Source organism: Erinaceus europaeus, chromosome 14 (genome assembly GCF_950295315.1).
Source record: "Erinaceus europaeus chromosome 14, mEriEur2.1, whole genome shotgun sequence".
NCBI classification, from domain to species: Eukaryota; Metazoa; Chordata; class Mammalia; order Eulipotyphla; family Erinaceidae; genus Erinaceus; species Erinaceus europaeus.
In genome coordinates this window covers 58,526,985-58,541,985 of record NC_080175.1, presented here as the reverse complement: position 1 = coordinate 58,541,985, position 15,001 = coordinate 58,526,985, and the positions used below count along the sequence as shown (strand labels likewise).

The window sequence follows — 15,001 nt, the reverse complement described above, 5'->3', positions numbered from 1 at the left end:
TTTCACCACTCCCAAGCTGTTTTTTTTCATTCAGAGAGGGAGACAGAGAGCACTGGAGCTCTCCCTGGTTCCATGGCACTCGATGTAGTGTTGGGGCTTGGACCTGGGTCATGCAGATGGCAAACTATTTGCTCTCATCAGTGAGCTAGCTGTCTCCTGTATATATTTTGATTCTCCTTCATGTGGGCATAAATGTTAATGAGTATTAGGCATCCTGATGGATTGGATAGTTATATAATGTCCATTCCTGCCTCTTAACTTTATTAAGCTTGAAATCCATTTTGCCTGATACACAGAGGGCTGTTTCTGTTTTTTTTTTTTTTGGGGGGGGGTGCTAATATTCCCTTGCCTGGTGGTTTTCCAACCTTTTGTTCTGAGTTTTTTTTTAATTATTCATAATTAGAACTCAAATGGGTCCCCTGCTTTATGTTCAAAGCCTCTTTTACAACTGAAAGCAAATAATTTTTGATTTGGTCTCTAAGAGCCCTCATTTTACTCTTTTTCTTTCATGTATATGGGAATCTTGTTATTTGCAAGTGCGATTTATTTATTTATTTTGAGATAGAAACAGAGGCAGACTGGAATGTTCCTAGTCATGACCACAGAATGCGAGCCCAGATCTACAGGGATGTAGAGGTTATTTTGCTATTTGCAAGTGTGACTTATTTATTTTGAGATAGAAACAGAGGCAGACTGGAATGTTCCTAGTCATGACCACAGAATGCGAGCCCAGACCTACAGGGATGCAGAGGTTACATAGGCTCCTGTGCTGAATATGGGCCCCAGATCAAACCACTGGGGTTTACAGTTAACAATATTTATATACTTTCCCCATATTTGGGAGCTATTCTCTTCCCTGATCTAGCTTTCTAGTCCTTTTTCCAACTATAACATCATCTTCCCAGACAATAACCTAGGTCCATATTAGATGTCAGACACAGGCAAAAACTAGAAAAGTCATGGGCCCTCTGGAATATACCTAAAACAGACCTACTAGCTTTTCCCAAAAGATTGGGAGACCCCAATCTTCATCTGCAATATTCATACCTTTAGGATCATGCTTAGTCAACAATTTGTTCTGCATTATATCTTAACTCTTTTTTAGCCACCAGGTTCCAGATGCTACCATGATGCCAACCTAACTTCCTTTGGCAGAGGACCCCACCATGTGTCTTGGAGCCCCACCTCTCCAGAGCTCTGCCCCACTAGGGAAAGAGAGAGACAGGCTGAGAGTATGGATCGACCTGTCAATGCCTGTGTTCAGCAGGGAAGTAATTACAGAAGCCAGACCTTCCACCTTCTGTACTCCACAGTGATTCTGGGTCCATACTCCCAGAGGGATAAAGAGTAGGGAAGTTATCAGGGGAGGGGATTGGATATGGAGCTCTGGGGGTGGGCAGTGTGTGGAAATGTACCCATTTTATCCTATGTGTCCATTTTATAAATATAATAATAATAATAATAAAGAAACAGAGGCAGAGGGGGAGAGAGAAACCACAGCACCAAAGCTTCCTTCATTGTGGTGGGAACCAGGCTCATACCTGGGTTCTACACTTGACATAGCACCACGCTATCCAAGTGAACTCTTCCTCTGACCTGCAAGTGTCTTTAGTTGTTAATTTATTTTTTATTGCCTCCAGGGTTACCTCTGGGGTTCAGTGCCAGCACTACAAATCCATCACTCTCAGTAGACATATTTCCCTTTAAAGTTTTTCTTCTTTCTTTCTTTTTTTAAAAATATTTATTTATTCCCTTTTTTGTTGCCCTGGTTGTTTTTTATTGTTGTAGTTATTATTGCTGTTGTTCTTGATGTCATCGTTGTTAGATAGGAGAGAGAGAGAAATGGAGAGAGCAGGGGAAGACAGAGAGGGGGAGAGAAAGATAGACACCTGGAGACCTGCTTCACTGCCTGTGAAGCAACTCCCCTGCAGGCGGGGAGCCGGGGGCTCAAACTGGGATCCTTGCACCAGTCCTTGCGCTTTGCACCACCTGCGCTTAACTCACTGCGCTACCACCTGACTCCCTTCTTCTTTCTTTCTATTGTATTGGATAGTACAGAGAGAAACGGAGAAGGGAGGAGGTGAGAAAGAGGGAGAAAGACAAGAAAGACACCTGCAGACCTGCTTCACTACTCATTTTCCCCTGCAGGAGGGCATGGGGACTTGAATTTGGGTCCTTGTGCATGGGAACATGTGTGCTCAACTGGATGCACCACTGCCTGGCCCCCCTCGGTTGATTTAGTTTGGAAACTTTTGAGCTTCCTGGATCTGAGTTTATTCTTTCTCATTTTGGGAAAATTTCTCAATTATTATTTATTCAAGTAAAAATTCCATGGTTGGGGAGATGGTCCAGCCTGTTAGGAATCAGAACTTACATGCCCCCCAGGTTTTGAGAGGTCACTTGTTCAACCTCTGGCATCACCTTATGCCAGAGCTGAGCAGTATTCTGGTCTCTGTATTCTTTCATCGTCTCAGTCTCTATTTTAAACGTTAATTCAAAATCTCTCTTTCTTCTTCCTAGAACTCCTACGAAGTGAAGTTCTTGACGTTATTCTTCTTGACATTGTCTCATAACTTCCTAATGCTCTTTTCATTTGTTTTCTCTCTTTCTTGTTTTTTCTTTCTATTGGTCTGTTTTGTTGTTTTCCACAGTGCTCTCCACCCAAACTCACTAGTACACCTTTAGTTCCTGTCCTGCTGCTGAGACCCTCTGTTGTATTTTTCAATTCACATACCATATTCTTCAGCTCTACAATCCTTGATGGAACTGTCCTCTTATTTTCTCCAACCTTGTTGAATTTCTCTCTTTTGATCTCATTTCAGCGAACATCATTATGACTAATGAATTCTTCAGAAAAGGGGTGGGGGAAAGAGACCATCATTGGGAGCAGTGAATTTGTCCTGCAGGCACTAAACCCCCATGATAACCCTGGTAGCGATTTAAAAAAATAAATAAATAAACAAATAATTCTGTGCAGTAGCTCATCTGGTTGAGTACACGTTACAGTGTACAAGGACCTCGATTGAAGCCCCCAGCGCCCCCTGCAGGGGGAAAGCTTTGTCAGCAGTGAAGCAGTGCTGCAGGTGTCTTTCTTTCTCTTGTTCTATCTCTCCCGAGATCACCCTCTGTATTTCTCTCTGTCGCTATCCAATTAAAACAAACAAACAAACAAAAAAAAAGACTTGGAAACTGGATCTTTATGAAAAGAAAATTTGGGTCCTGCTATATATTCTTTCCCAATTGTATAGTGGCAGAAAGTGATGTCACTTTTATAGGTGGCAGTCTATGTTCAGGGAGCAGTCAGACAGTCTATGGGATAGAAATGGACACATGCCACACACACACCAGGGTGCCTTTTTAAAAATTTACAAAGTTTTTAAATGACGTCTTGTAGAAATTATTTATTTATTTATTTATTTATTTTGTGGAGAGAAAGAGAAACTCAAGCACTGCTCAGGCTTGACTGGTGTGGGGTCAGGGGCCGGGGATCAAATCTGGGACATCACGTGCACTTTCTGTGCTCCACCATTGAGCTATCTCCCTGGCTTCATTTTGCTTTGCAACAGAGCGGGTTGTTAAGCCTTGTGCCTTCCAGTCCTGCATGGAACTCAGCCGGGCACTGCTCCCTGCCTGAGGCTTTAGGGTTCCTCCATCTCTATGAGGTCCCACCCATAGGAAGTAGAGAGGCTCAGTGCAGCAGTCAGCTGGAGACTGTTCATACTCCAAAAGGACACAAAACAGGTTCCTGTGGATGCCACCACCCACACACCCATGCAGCCTGGTGACCCCCGTACCTGGGACTGGATCTTCAGCGCCGGCCCCAGCTTTAGCCCCAAGGTGCTCCGCAGGTGCTCTTCCGTCAGCAGCGGTAGTGTTTCTCCGTCTATCCGGTGGTCTTTAAACACCTGCAATCACAGTGGCTGGTAACTTTGTGCCTTCTGCAAATTCCTGTTGTTTGTTTGTGGACATTTCAGTTCTGGGGGAGACATTGAAACTGATGGAGAATGACACTTTGTTGTTATCGTCTCTGAGCTGATTTTTTCCAGATAAAAACAATGAGGCAGAAAAAGAAGAAAGAGGAGGAGGAGGAGGAAGAGGAGGAGAAGAAGAAGAAGCAAGAGGAGAGGAAGAAAGAGGAGAGGGAGAGAGAGAGAGAGAGAGACCTCAGCACTGACATTTCCTTTAATGTGGTGAGGGTTGGGCTTGAACCTGGGTTGTGCACATGGCAGAAAAATGCACTATACAGGGGAGCTACTTTGCTGATCTCTTTTAGCATTTGTTTGTTTAATTAATATTAATAATAGAATAAGAATCACTTTGTTTCTTATGTTTGTTTTTCTTTATCATCATCATTATTTTTTCCACCAAGGTTATCACTGGGGCCTGGGGCTTGCATGACAAATCCACTGCTCCTAGTGTTCATTTTTCCCTTCCTTCCCTCCTTCCCTCCCTCCCTCCCTCCCTCCATTCCTCCCTTCTTTCCTCCCTTCTTTCCTTCCTTCCTTCCTCTCTTCCTTCCTTCCTTCCTTCCTTCCTTCCTTCCTTCTTCTCGTTCTTTCTCTTTTTATTTGATAGGACAGATAGCAATTGAGAGGGGATGGGAAGACAAAGAGGGAAAGAGAAAGAGAGACACCTGCAGACCTTCACTGATTGTGAAGCAACCCCCCTGCAGGTGGGGGAGCAGGGGCTTAAACCCAGGTCCTAAAGAATGGTAATGTGTACGCTTAACCAGGTGTGCCACTGGGATGCCCGGCCTTCATAAGAATCCCTTTGTTAAGCTTTGAGAAATGCAAGGTCCCAGCTAGCCTTAACCAGAAGCCAGACCAGCCCAGTTTCCTCAATGTCAAATAGCCGTGATGGAAGAGAGCTTGATTCATGGCCGCATTTACACTTCCCGGGCACTGACGGTTTTCAGCTGCTGTGATGCTCAGTTTCACTCAGCTGTCAAACAGGGTTAATACCTTCTTTGAAAAAAATGATGGTAAGGATTAAAAGATAACTTGGACAATATACCTGCTGTTGTGTCTGGCAGAAAGTCCCTGATCAGCAAAAAGCTGAAGTCATTTTTCTGTCTCTTTTTTGCTACCAGGTTATTGCTGGGGCTCAGTGCCTGCATGATGAGTCCATCACTCCTGGAAGCCTTTCCCCCAGTTTGTTTTTACATCTTTTTATTAGAGAATGAGGGAAAGTGAAAAAGAGAAACCCACAGGGGGATGGGGAGACAGCGTAAAGGTTCTGCAAAGAGATTCTCATGCCTGAGACTCCAAAGGTCCCAGGTTCAGTCCCCTGTGCCACCATAAACTCTGGTGAAAAAAGAAAAGAAAACATCTATAGCATTGCTCCACAACGTGTGAAGTTTCCCTCTTCAACCTGGGTCCTTGTGCATGGTAACATATGTGTGCTCTAATGGGTGTGCCAACACTCAGACTCAGGGCTGACATTATTATGATTTTTAAAATTTATTTAACTTTAATTTTTTTTGCCTCCAGGGTTATTGCTGGGGCTCGGTGCCTGCACTATGAATCCACTGCTCCTGGAGGCCATTTTTCCCATTTTGTTGCCCTTGTCATTACCCTTGTTGTTGTCATTATTATTGTTGTCATTGTTGTTGTTGTTGGGTAGGACAGAGAGAAATCGAGAGAGGAGGGGAAAGACAGAGAGGGGGAGAGAAAGATAGACACCTGCAGACCTGCTTCACCACTTGTGAAGCGACCCCCTGCAGGTGGGGAGCTGGGGGCTCCAACTCAGATCCTTGTGCTGGTCCTTGCGCTTTGCGCCATGGGTGCTTAACCTGCTGCGCTACCGCCTGACCCCCAATTTTAGTTTCTTATTGCCACCAGGGTTATTGCTGGGGCTTGGTGACCCTTTGAATCCACTGCTTCTGACAACTATTTTTTTCCTTTTCTATCCTTTTCTTTTCTTTCTATTTTTCTATTAGGTAGGGCAGAGTGAAATTGAGAGAGAAGGGGGAGACAAAGAGGAAAGAGGAGAGAAAGACAGACAACTGCAGACCTGCTTCACCACTCGTGAAGCATCTCTTGTAGGTGGGGAACAGGAGCTTGAACCCAGTTCCTTGTGCTTGGTAATATGTGTGGTTAACCAAGTGTGCCATGGCCTGGCCCCTTATTTATTTTAATACTTTTTATTTAATTATTTTGGATAATGACAGAGATGAATTGAAAGAAGAGGAGATGGGAGAGAGGGAGACAAAGAGACACCTGCAGACCTGTTTCACTGTTAACCTTCCCCCCTGCAGGTAGTGGGTGGGGGCTTGAACCCCGGGCCCTTGCACATGGTAACATGTAAACTCTACCAGGTGCTCCAGTGCCCAGTCCATTATGATGACTATCTGGAAATGAAAAAAGGGGCTGGGTGGTGGTGCACCTGGTTAAAAGCACATGTTACCATGTGAAAGGGCCTGGGTTCAAGGCCCTGGTCTCCACTTGCAGAGGGAAATCATCAAGAGTGGTAAAGCAGGGCTGTTAGGTGTCTCTCTACCTTTCTAGCATCTCCTTTCTCCCCAATTTCTCTCTGTCTTATGAAATAAAATAAATACAGTTAAGAGAAAGAAAGAGAGAGAAAGAGAGAGATAGGGAAGGAGGGAGGGAGGGAGGGAGGGAGGGAGGTAGGAAGGAAGGAAGGAAGGAAGGAAGGAAGGAAGGAAGGAAGGAAGGAAGGAAAGGGCTGTGAGACAGTGTAATAGTTCTGCAAAAAGACATATGTTTGAGACTCTGAGGTCCCAGGTTCAATCCCCCACACCACCATAAACAAGAACTGAGCAGTACTCTGGTCTTGCTTTCTCTTTGTATCTCTTTCATTAAAATACAATAAATAAAATATATTTTTTAAAAAAGGAAAGGAAAGACAAACAAACACATGAAAGAACCAACACAGAGAAGGCTACATGAGCTGAGCAGCCAGCAAGCCTGCCCTTAGGAGCCCTGTACACTAGTCCCCAAGCAGTGCTTCTCCTGCGGTGTTCTCCACACAGACCCCTTGCCCTCAGGGACAGAAGCCTGGCTGTCTAATGTGTGGGCAGCAGGAGTTCCCTTGCTTCCCTGATTCTGGAAGGGATCCCAATGGGCAACGATGGGCCATTCCCTGAAGGAGAAAGAAGCACAGAAGGTGAAGCCAGGCCTAGGGGCTCACTGTCCCCCATATGACTCTTGTCTCCAGGAGCACTGTGGGCCAAGTGCAATGTTAATGTCACATGGTCATGGTATTTTGTATTTTGGGTTATTTTTGTTTGTTTGTTTTGTTTTGAGAGAATGTTTATCTGCTAAAGTTTCTTTCTTCTCTCTGCTGAAGTTTTTCTCTTCTCCTTCTATTTCCTCTATTTCTCCTCCTATCCTCCTTTTCCTCTTCTTCTCCCTTCTCTTCCTTTTCTTATTTATTTATTTATTTTCCCTTTTGTTACCCTTGTTTTTTATTGTTGTTGTAGTTATTATTGTTGTTGTTATTGATGTCATCATTGTTAGATAGGACAGAGAGAAATGGAGAGAGGAGGGGAAAACAGAGAGGGGGAGAGAAAGATAGACACCTGCAGACCTGCTTCACCGCCTGTGAATCGACTCCCCTGCAGGTGGGGAGCCGGGGGCTCAAACCAGCATCCTTCCGCAGGTCCTTGTACTTTGCACCATGCGTGCTTAACCCGCTGCACTGCCGCCCGGCTCCCCTCTTTTTCTTATCCCTCCTCCTCTTCTCAACCCATCTATTCTCTCTCCTCCTCTTATTCTTCTGACTTTTTTCACTCACTTCTCCTCCTCTTCTCCGTCCTTCTCCTCTTCTTCCTCTGAGTCTTCTGATTTTTCCTTCTCCTCCTTGTGTTTTTCCTCCTCCTCCTTCTCACCTCTTCTCCTTCTCTTCTTCCTCCTCTTCCTCATCATTTTAGCTCCCCTCCTCTCCTCCTCCTCCCTTCTTCTTTTCTTATTTTTCTGATCTGTTTCCTTCTGCTCCTCTTCCTCCTCCTTCTCCTTTCTTCTCAGGCCCAACTTTTTCAGAGAGAGAGAAATTCCACAATACAGAAGCTTCCCCCAGAGCCAGAGTACCCCCACGTGGTGCACTAGGGCCTGGAAGCAAAGTGGGGGCTCTCCCAGGTGAGCTATCTCGCCCACCCGCTGAGTGCTTTGAACTCAGCATTGACATCCATCCAACCAAATGTGTCTCTGGGTTTCTGGAGGGTTCATGCTGCGGAGTGACCCAGACTTTCACTCTACTTTAAAAGAAAAAAAAAATTCATGGGGCCGGGTGGTGGCGCACCTGGTTGAGTGCACATGTTACAATGCACAAGGACCCGGGTTCAAGCCCCAGGTCCCCACCTGCAGGGGGAAAGCTTCATGAGTGGTGAAGCAGGGCTGCAGGTGTCAGTCTCTCTCCCTCTCTATCACCCCTTTCCCTCTCAAATTCTGTCTGTCTCTATCTTATAGATAAAGAAAATAAAAAAAAATTTTAAATTCATTTACTAGGGGCATTAGGTCCCCCTTCCTCCCCCTCCTCCTCCTCCTCCTCTTCTTTTCTGAATATCTGTTTTTCTGAGTCCTTTCATAGGGGGCTGGCAGTGGGAGGGTGCTGAGGAGACACAAGACAGAGGAGAAGCAGGGGTATGGCTATGACTCTACTGGCAGCCCATTGAAGGGACTGTGAGTAGAAGCCAGGGGACATTTAGACGCGGGGCGTTATGATGTGAGCACCTGGCATGCAGTTCACAGCTTGCTGCATCCAGAACACAGTAGGCTGTCTCCAGAGGGGCCCCCATTTCCCTGCAGAATGGGGTCACACTAAAAAAAATCCAGAAGTGCTGGGTCATTCCCACAGCTAATGTTACCCGCTGGCAAGACCACAGCTTTAATGAGGAAAGAAGAGCAGGACTTGATCTGGGGCACAGCAGAGAAACATCTAGAAATAATCACACCATTTCTTAGGCTGGCAATGGGTGTGTGTGTGGGGGGGGGTGGGGAGCAGAGGGAGTCTGACAGCCTGCTGGGGAGAGATAACGAAGCTGTTTGGGGGCCTTGTGCTCATGCAACTTCTGTGTTCCCTTGGGAAATACGTGGGATTATAAAGTGCCAAGTGCACATGATACTGTTTCCTTCCACAGTGGTTTCAGTCAGCTGCAGGTTTCTTTCTCTTTCTTTCTCTCTCTCTTTCTCTCTTTCTTTCTTTCTCTCTCTTCCTTCCTTCCTTTCAATTTCTTTATTGGGGGATTAATGTTTTACAGTCCACAGTAAATACAATAGTTTTTACATGCATACATTTCTCAGTTTTCCACACAATACAACCCCCACTAGGTCCTCTGTCATCCTTTTCCAGGACCTGTACTCCCCCTCCCCCACCACCCCAGAATCTTTTACTTTGGTGCAATACACCAGCTGCAGGTTTCTGACTGGGGACCATTGACAGAACTGTAAGGGGAGTGTCAAACGCTAGAAGAAGAAGAAGGGGATCTGACTCCATTGAAAGTCAGCAATGACAAGTTCGTTACAAACAGTACAGCTTATTTCTGGCTCTTACCAGGCTTTGGGAACTTCTTTTTACTAGTGGTTGATGTGGCACTTGATAAGGGACACAGATAAACTTAAAACATGACTTCCTGATAGTTAATGACAAGTAGGAAGATAACAGTTATATTCATTGAGTAGGAGAGACCAGTTTTTTCTCTTTCTTTTCTTTTCTTTTCTTTTCTTTTCTTTTCTTTTCTTTCTCTCTCACCCCTTTTTCCTTTCTTTCACCAAAGCATTACTCAGTTTTGATTTATGGTGGTGCTGGGGACTGAACCTGGGACCTCCATAAACCTGAACAGGGGCTGATCTTAGAGCCACAGGCATGAAAGTCTTTTGCAGCACTATTATGCTATTTCCCTGGTCTGCCTTTCTCTCCCCATCCCTCCCTCCCTCTCTCCTTCCCTTCCTTCCTTCTTTCCTTCCTTCCATCAGTGCACTACTCAGTTTTGGCTTATGGTGGTGCTGGGGATTGAACCTGAGACAACAGAGCTTCATGCAGGGAAGTCTTTTGCAGAACCACCATCTTATCTGCTGGGCCCTAGTACAAACATTTTGATCAGTGGGTGACTTGAAGAATACAGCTTATCTCACAAGTGACTTGAGGTTCTGTTCTATCTAGGAACATCTAATATAATGAACAAGCTAGCCTTTACTGAGTAATTATGGGGTATGGGTACTCTTCAGTGCTGCCAACAACCTTTTGAGAATATGCTGTTACTATTACCCCCATTTTGCAGATGAAAAATTGAGGCACAGTGAAGAGAGGCAACTTGCCCTAGGTCACAGATTAGAAAGTAGGAAGGCCAGGATTTGAGCTTGAACTTAATGACTTCATAAGCCATTCTCATTTTATTTTATTTTATTTTATTTTATTTTTAGTAGTAGTTTTACCAGAACACTGCTCAGCTCTGGCATATGATGGTACTGGAGATTGAATTTGGGACTTTGGACCTTAGACACGAAATTCTTTTTGCATAACTATAACACTACCTCCCCCTGGATAAGTTATTCTCTTAATAGCTACTCTGTAGAACTCTTCCATAAATCCCACAAGGAGAACAGATAAAATAAAGGAAAGGAATCAACAGAATTACACTGAAGAGATATCATCATGACAATGAGATGTGAAAAAAAATCTCTAACATCAGTTAACTGTGATGTAGTTAAGTTACCAAGTCCTTTTCTTTTTTCCTTTAATATGTAAACAAAAGGTTACGATACCAGATTCAGTGGGTACACTGCTACTTAGAGCTAGTGTAAAATCACTTGAAAAGGCATGAAAATATAGTGTTTGTATGAACTTGAAAAACTTGCCAGCCCTCAATTTTGGCCACAAAATTTCCCATCATCCTAATGGCTCTTCTATTTCAAAAATAGTATTTATCTTCCAGGTTGAGCTCTATGTAAATAATCATTTTATATGTTGCCCCACTATACACTTTTAAAAAGAATTTATTTGTTCATTCATGAGAAAGATAGGCAGCGAGATAGAAAGAACCAGACATCACTCTGGTACATGTGCTGCCAGGGATTGAACTCAGGACCTCATGGTTGAGAATCCAAAGTTTTATCTACTCCTGGACCACCTCCTGGACCACCCAGTATACATTTTGTAATAATACTTTTCTGTTTTTCAGTTCTACTGTCCTCTTGTCCTTTTCAGAAGAACGTATAGCATTTATTACCTGTGGTGCTTAGCCTAACATTTCTGCTACATGTCCCCTAGAAATTTCTCATGCACATGAGTAGGGGGTGGGGATAAATGCTTCCTACTCTTCTTGGGTGTTTGACTTGTGAGCCTTCTAAATTTGGAAGAAGTCCCACCTCTGCAAAGTCTAAATGGAATAGAAACTAAGGCCAGACACCAGTGTTCCTAGCCTCCACTAAAGCTGGCATACAGACATGTGACCAAGCTCTACCAATCAAACCTTCCTGTCCCAGAGATGCCCATGTCATAAAGTGGGGGGAGAGTATTAGCTATTCTCTGGGGCTAGGAAATGCAAATTTGACTAAAGTCACGGTGAAGGAAAAAGATTTCCAACAGCATTACTTTTTACTTTTTCCCCTTCACCAGAGTTATTACTGGGTGGTTTTCTGAACCTGTACAACTCCACCATTTCCAGTGGTTATTTATTTATTTTTATAGAGAGGGAGAGACAAAGAGAGATAGAGGAGAAAGAGACAGAAAAAGAGACAACTGCTGCACTGCTTCACTACTGGTGAAGCTTTGGTAGAGACAAGGAGTGGAGGGGCTTGAACCTGGGTCCTTGCTCACGGTAATTAATGCATATACCCTACCCCCCCCCCACACACCACCTCACTTTTATGAAAGTACTTAATATGAAGTCACCTGAGCATACTCAGAACAACCAGGAAGGCTGCTGATGAAATTGTGCACATCAGTCACCGTCCACTTCTGAATATCTTCACCCAAAGATGGGTTTCCCTCACCAGCAGCCAGTGCATGTGGTCCTTAAAAAGAACAAGGAGATTATTTTGTGGCATAATATTTTCAGAGGGGGAAGAAGAAAGTTGTGTTTTTATAGTTATATGAGTTACCTCATATTCTACTACCACAGAGTGGCTCCTTTGTATAGATCTACAGGTAAATGCCATAGAATACTATGTTTATAGCAGCATAATCTGTAGTAAACAAGACCTGGAAGCAACCCAGGTGTCCAACAACAGATGAGTGCCTGAGAAAGTTGTGGTCTTTAAAACAGAATACTACTCAGCTATTAAGAATGATGATTCACCTGCTTCATCTCATCTTGGATAGCACTTGAAGGAATCATGTTAAGTGAGATAGGCCAGAAGAGAAGGATGAATATGGAATGATCTCTTTCACAGACAGAATTTGAGAAATAAGAACTGAAGGGGATCAACAAAACAGAACTGGTACTGGAAGGGAGGTGCATGGTAGTGGAGGAGAACCTAGGCTGGAGGTGAGAGTGTTTTGCAGAAAACTGAGAAATTTTACTCTTGTACTACTAACTGTATTTATTGTTGACTCTAAACCATTAATCTTGCCAATAAAAGAATTAAATAAACTACTGTAGGTTACTGAGAACTACTTACTAAAAGTGTAGCTACCTCTTTTCTTTCCTCCCTCTAAAGATTCTTATTTAATTTTTTTAAAAGTATCTTTAGGTATTTATTGAATAGAGACAGCCAAAAATTAAGAGGGAAGGGGGTGATAGAAAGGAAGAGAGACAGACACCTGCAGTCCTGCTACACCACTGGCAAAGTTTTCCACCTGCAGGTAGGGACCAGGGGCTTGAACCTGGGTCCTTGCACATTGTAACATGTGCATTCAACCAGGTGAGTCACCACCTGGCCCCTCTAAAGATTCTTTTTTAAAAAAAAATTGAAAAATTATTTATTTACTTATTTTCCCTTTTGTTGCCCTTGTTTTTTATTGTTGTTGTATTTATTATTGTTGTTGTTATTGATGTCGTCTTTGTTACATAGAACAGAGAGAAATGGAGAGAGGAGGGGAAGACAGAGAAGGGTAGAGAAAGATAGACACCTACAGACCTGCTTCACCGCCAGTGAAACAACCCCCTGCAGGTGGGAGTCGGGGCTTGAACCGGGATCCTTACGCCGGTCCTTGCCCTTAGCGCCACATGCGTTTAAGCCGCTGTGCTACCACTAGATTCCCAACCCCTCTAAAGATCCTTTTAAAAAAATATTTATTTATTTTCCCTTTTCTTGCCCTTGTTGTTTTTTTATTGCTGTTGTAGTTATTGTTGTTATTGATGTCTTCGTTGTTAGATAAGACAGAGAGAAATGAAGAGAGGAGGGGAAGACAGAGAGGGGGAGAGAAAGAGAGACACCTGGAGACCTGCTTCACTGCCTGTGAAGGGAATCCCCTGTAGGTGGGGAGCCAGGGGCTCGAACCAGAATCCTTACGCTGGTCCTTGCGCTTCGCGCCACATGCGCTTAACCCGCTGCGCTACCGCCTGACTCCCAACCCCTCTAAAGATTCTTAAGTGACTGCATAATTGTAACACAAGTTCCCAAACTGCTCCAGTTCCTCTCAGGTGACAGTGAAAATACTGAAGAGGATTTACCCTCTAGCTCAACACTATCTATTGTTTAGTACTATGTCGTTTGTCATAATGTACATCCTCATCAAAGGAAAATGAAGAATTTAGTTACATCTTCATGAAAATGGTAAATGAACAATTTGTAAGGAGTGCAGGTGGTATGATGGCAAAAGTATAAAACCTTCTCCATCCATGTATTAAAAAATACTTTTGGGCTGGGGATACAGCATAATGGTTCCGCAAAAGACTCATGCCCATAGCTTTGAGGTCCCAGTTTTAATCCCCAGTACTACCATTAGTCAGAGATGAGTAGTGTTCTGGTCTTTCTTTCTGTATCTCTCTCTAATTAAAATAAAAAAATATTAAAAAATACCTTTATCTAGAAAAGTTCTAGGAAATGATTTTGTGTTCTGAAAAGCAGTATATTTTAGGTGAGAAGGTACCCTAAAAGTTATGGGCACTGGAAATTACTGCTTTTGTTTATCTTTTTTTTCTTTTTTCTAAATATCAGCAAATTTGGACTAAATGGGTGACAGCCCGAAGTCAGCAATAAGTGATCATTTATATTACTTCCCCATAACAGTTATTTTTCTCTTTTCTTTCCTTCCTCTCCTCTTTCTTCCTTTTTTCCTCTTCCTCCCTTTCTTTCTTTCTGCCTCCAGGGTTATCACTGGGGCTTGATGCTGGCACTATGAATTCACTACTCCTGGTGGTCATCTTTTTTCCATTGTTGTTGCTGCTATTGTTGTTGGATAGGACAGAGAGAAATGAAGAGAGATGGAGAAGACAGAGAGGGGGAAAGAAAGGCACCTGCAGACCTGCTTCACCGCTTGTGAAGTGAGCCCCTGCTTGCAGGTCAGAGCCGGGGATCTAACCAGGATCCTTATGTCAGTCCTTACGCTTTGTGCATTTAGTCCGGTGTGCCACTGCCCTCCCCCTTTTAATTAATTTATTTACTTGCCTCCAGGGTTATCAATGGTACTATGGCCATTTCCCTCACCCCTATTTTATTGGATAAGACAGAGAGAAATTGAGAGAGGAGGGGGAGATAGGGAGGGTGAGAGAAAGACAAACACCTGCAGACCTGTTTTACCACTTGTGAAGCATCCCTCTTGCAGGTGGGGAACTGGGGTTCGAACCTGGATCCTTGTTCAGTACTTAGAACTATGTGCACTTAACCACGTGTACCACTGCTTAGCCCCCTTGCTAAGCTGTCTTTTTTCTATACTTGAATACAAAGAAGATTAGGTAGAAGAATTCTTAGTGGGTTTTTTGTGTGTGTGCTTATTTTTTACTGATTTTTGGTTATTTTATTTATTTGTTTATTTATTCATTATCTGATAAGACAAAGAGAAATTAAGAGGGAAGTGGGAGACAGGGAGAGAGAAGGAGAGATAGAGAAAGCACTTCTTCACCATGCATGATGTCCCCCCTTCCCCCTGCTGGCCCATA

At 43.6% G+C, this 15,001-nt stretch overlaps 1 protein-coding gene across 1 annotated transcript in view; it reads right to left on the bottom strand.

Annotated features, from left to right (window-relative positions):
* Positions 1-15,001, bottom strand: part of SAMD7 (sterile alpha motif domain containing 7) — a 33,627-nt gene that overhangs the window by 3,048 nt on the left and 15,578 nt on the right. The window contains exons 6-7 of the mRNA XM_007522960.2: positions 11,851-11,972; positions 3,795-3,905 (exon numbers count right to left, since the gene is read on the bottom strand). Coding sequence (XP_007523022.2) covers positions 3,795-3,905; positions 11,851-11,972 — 233 coding nt within the window. The remainder of the gene's footprint in view (positions 1-3,794; positions 3,906-11,850; positions 11,973-15,001) is intronic.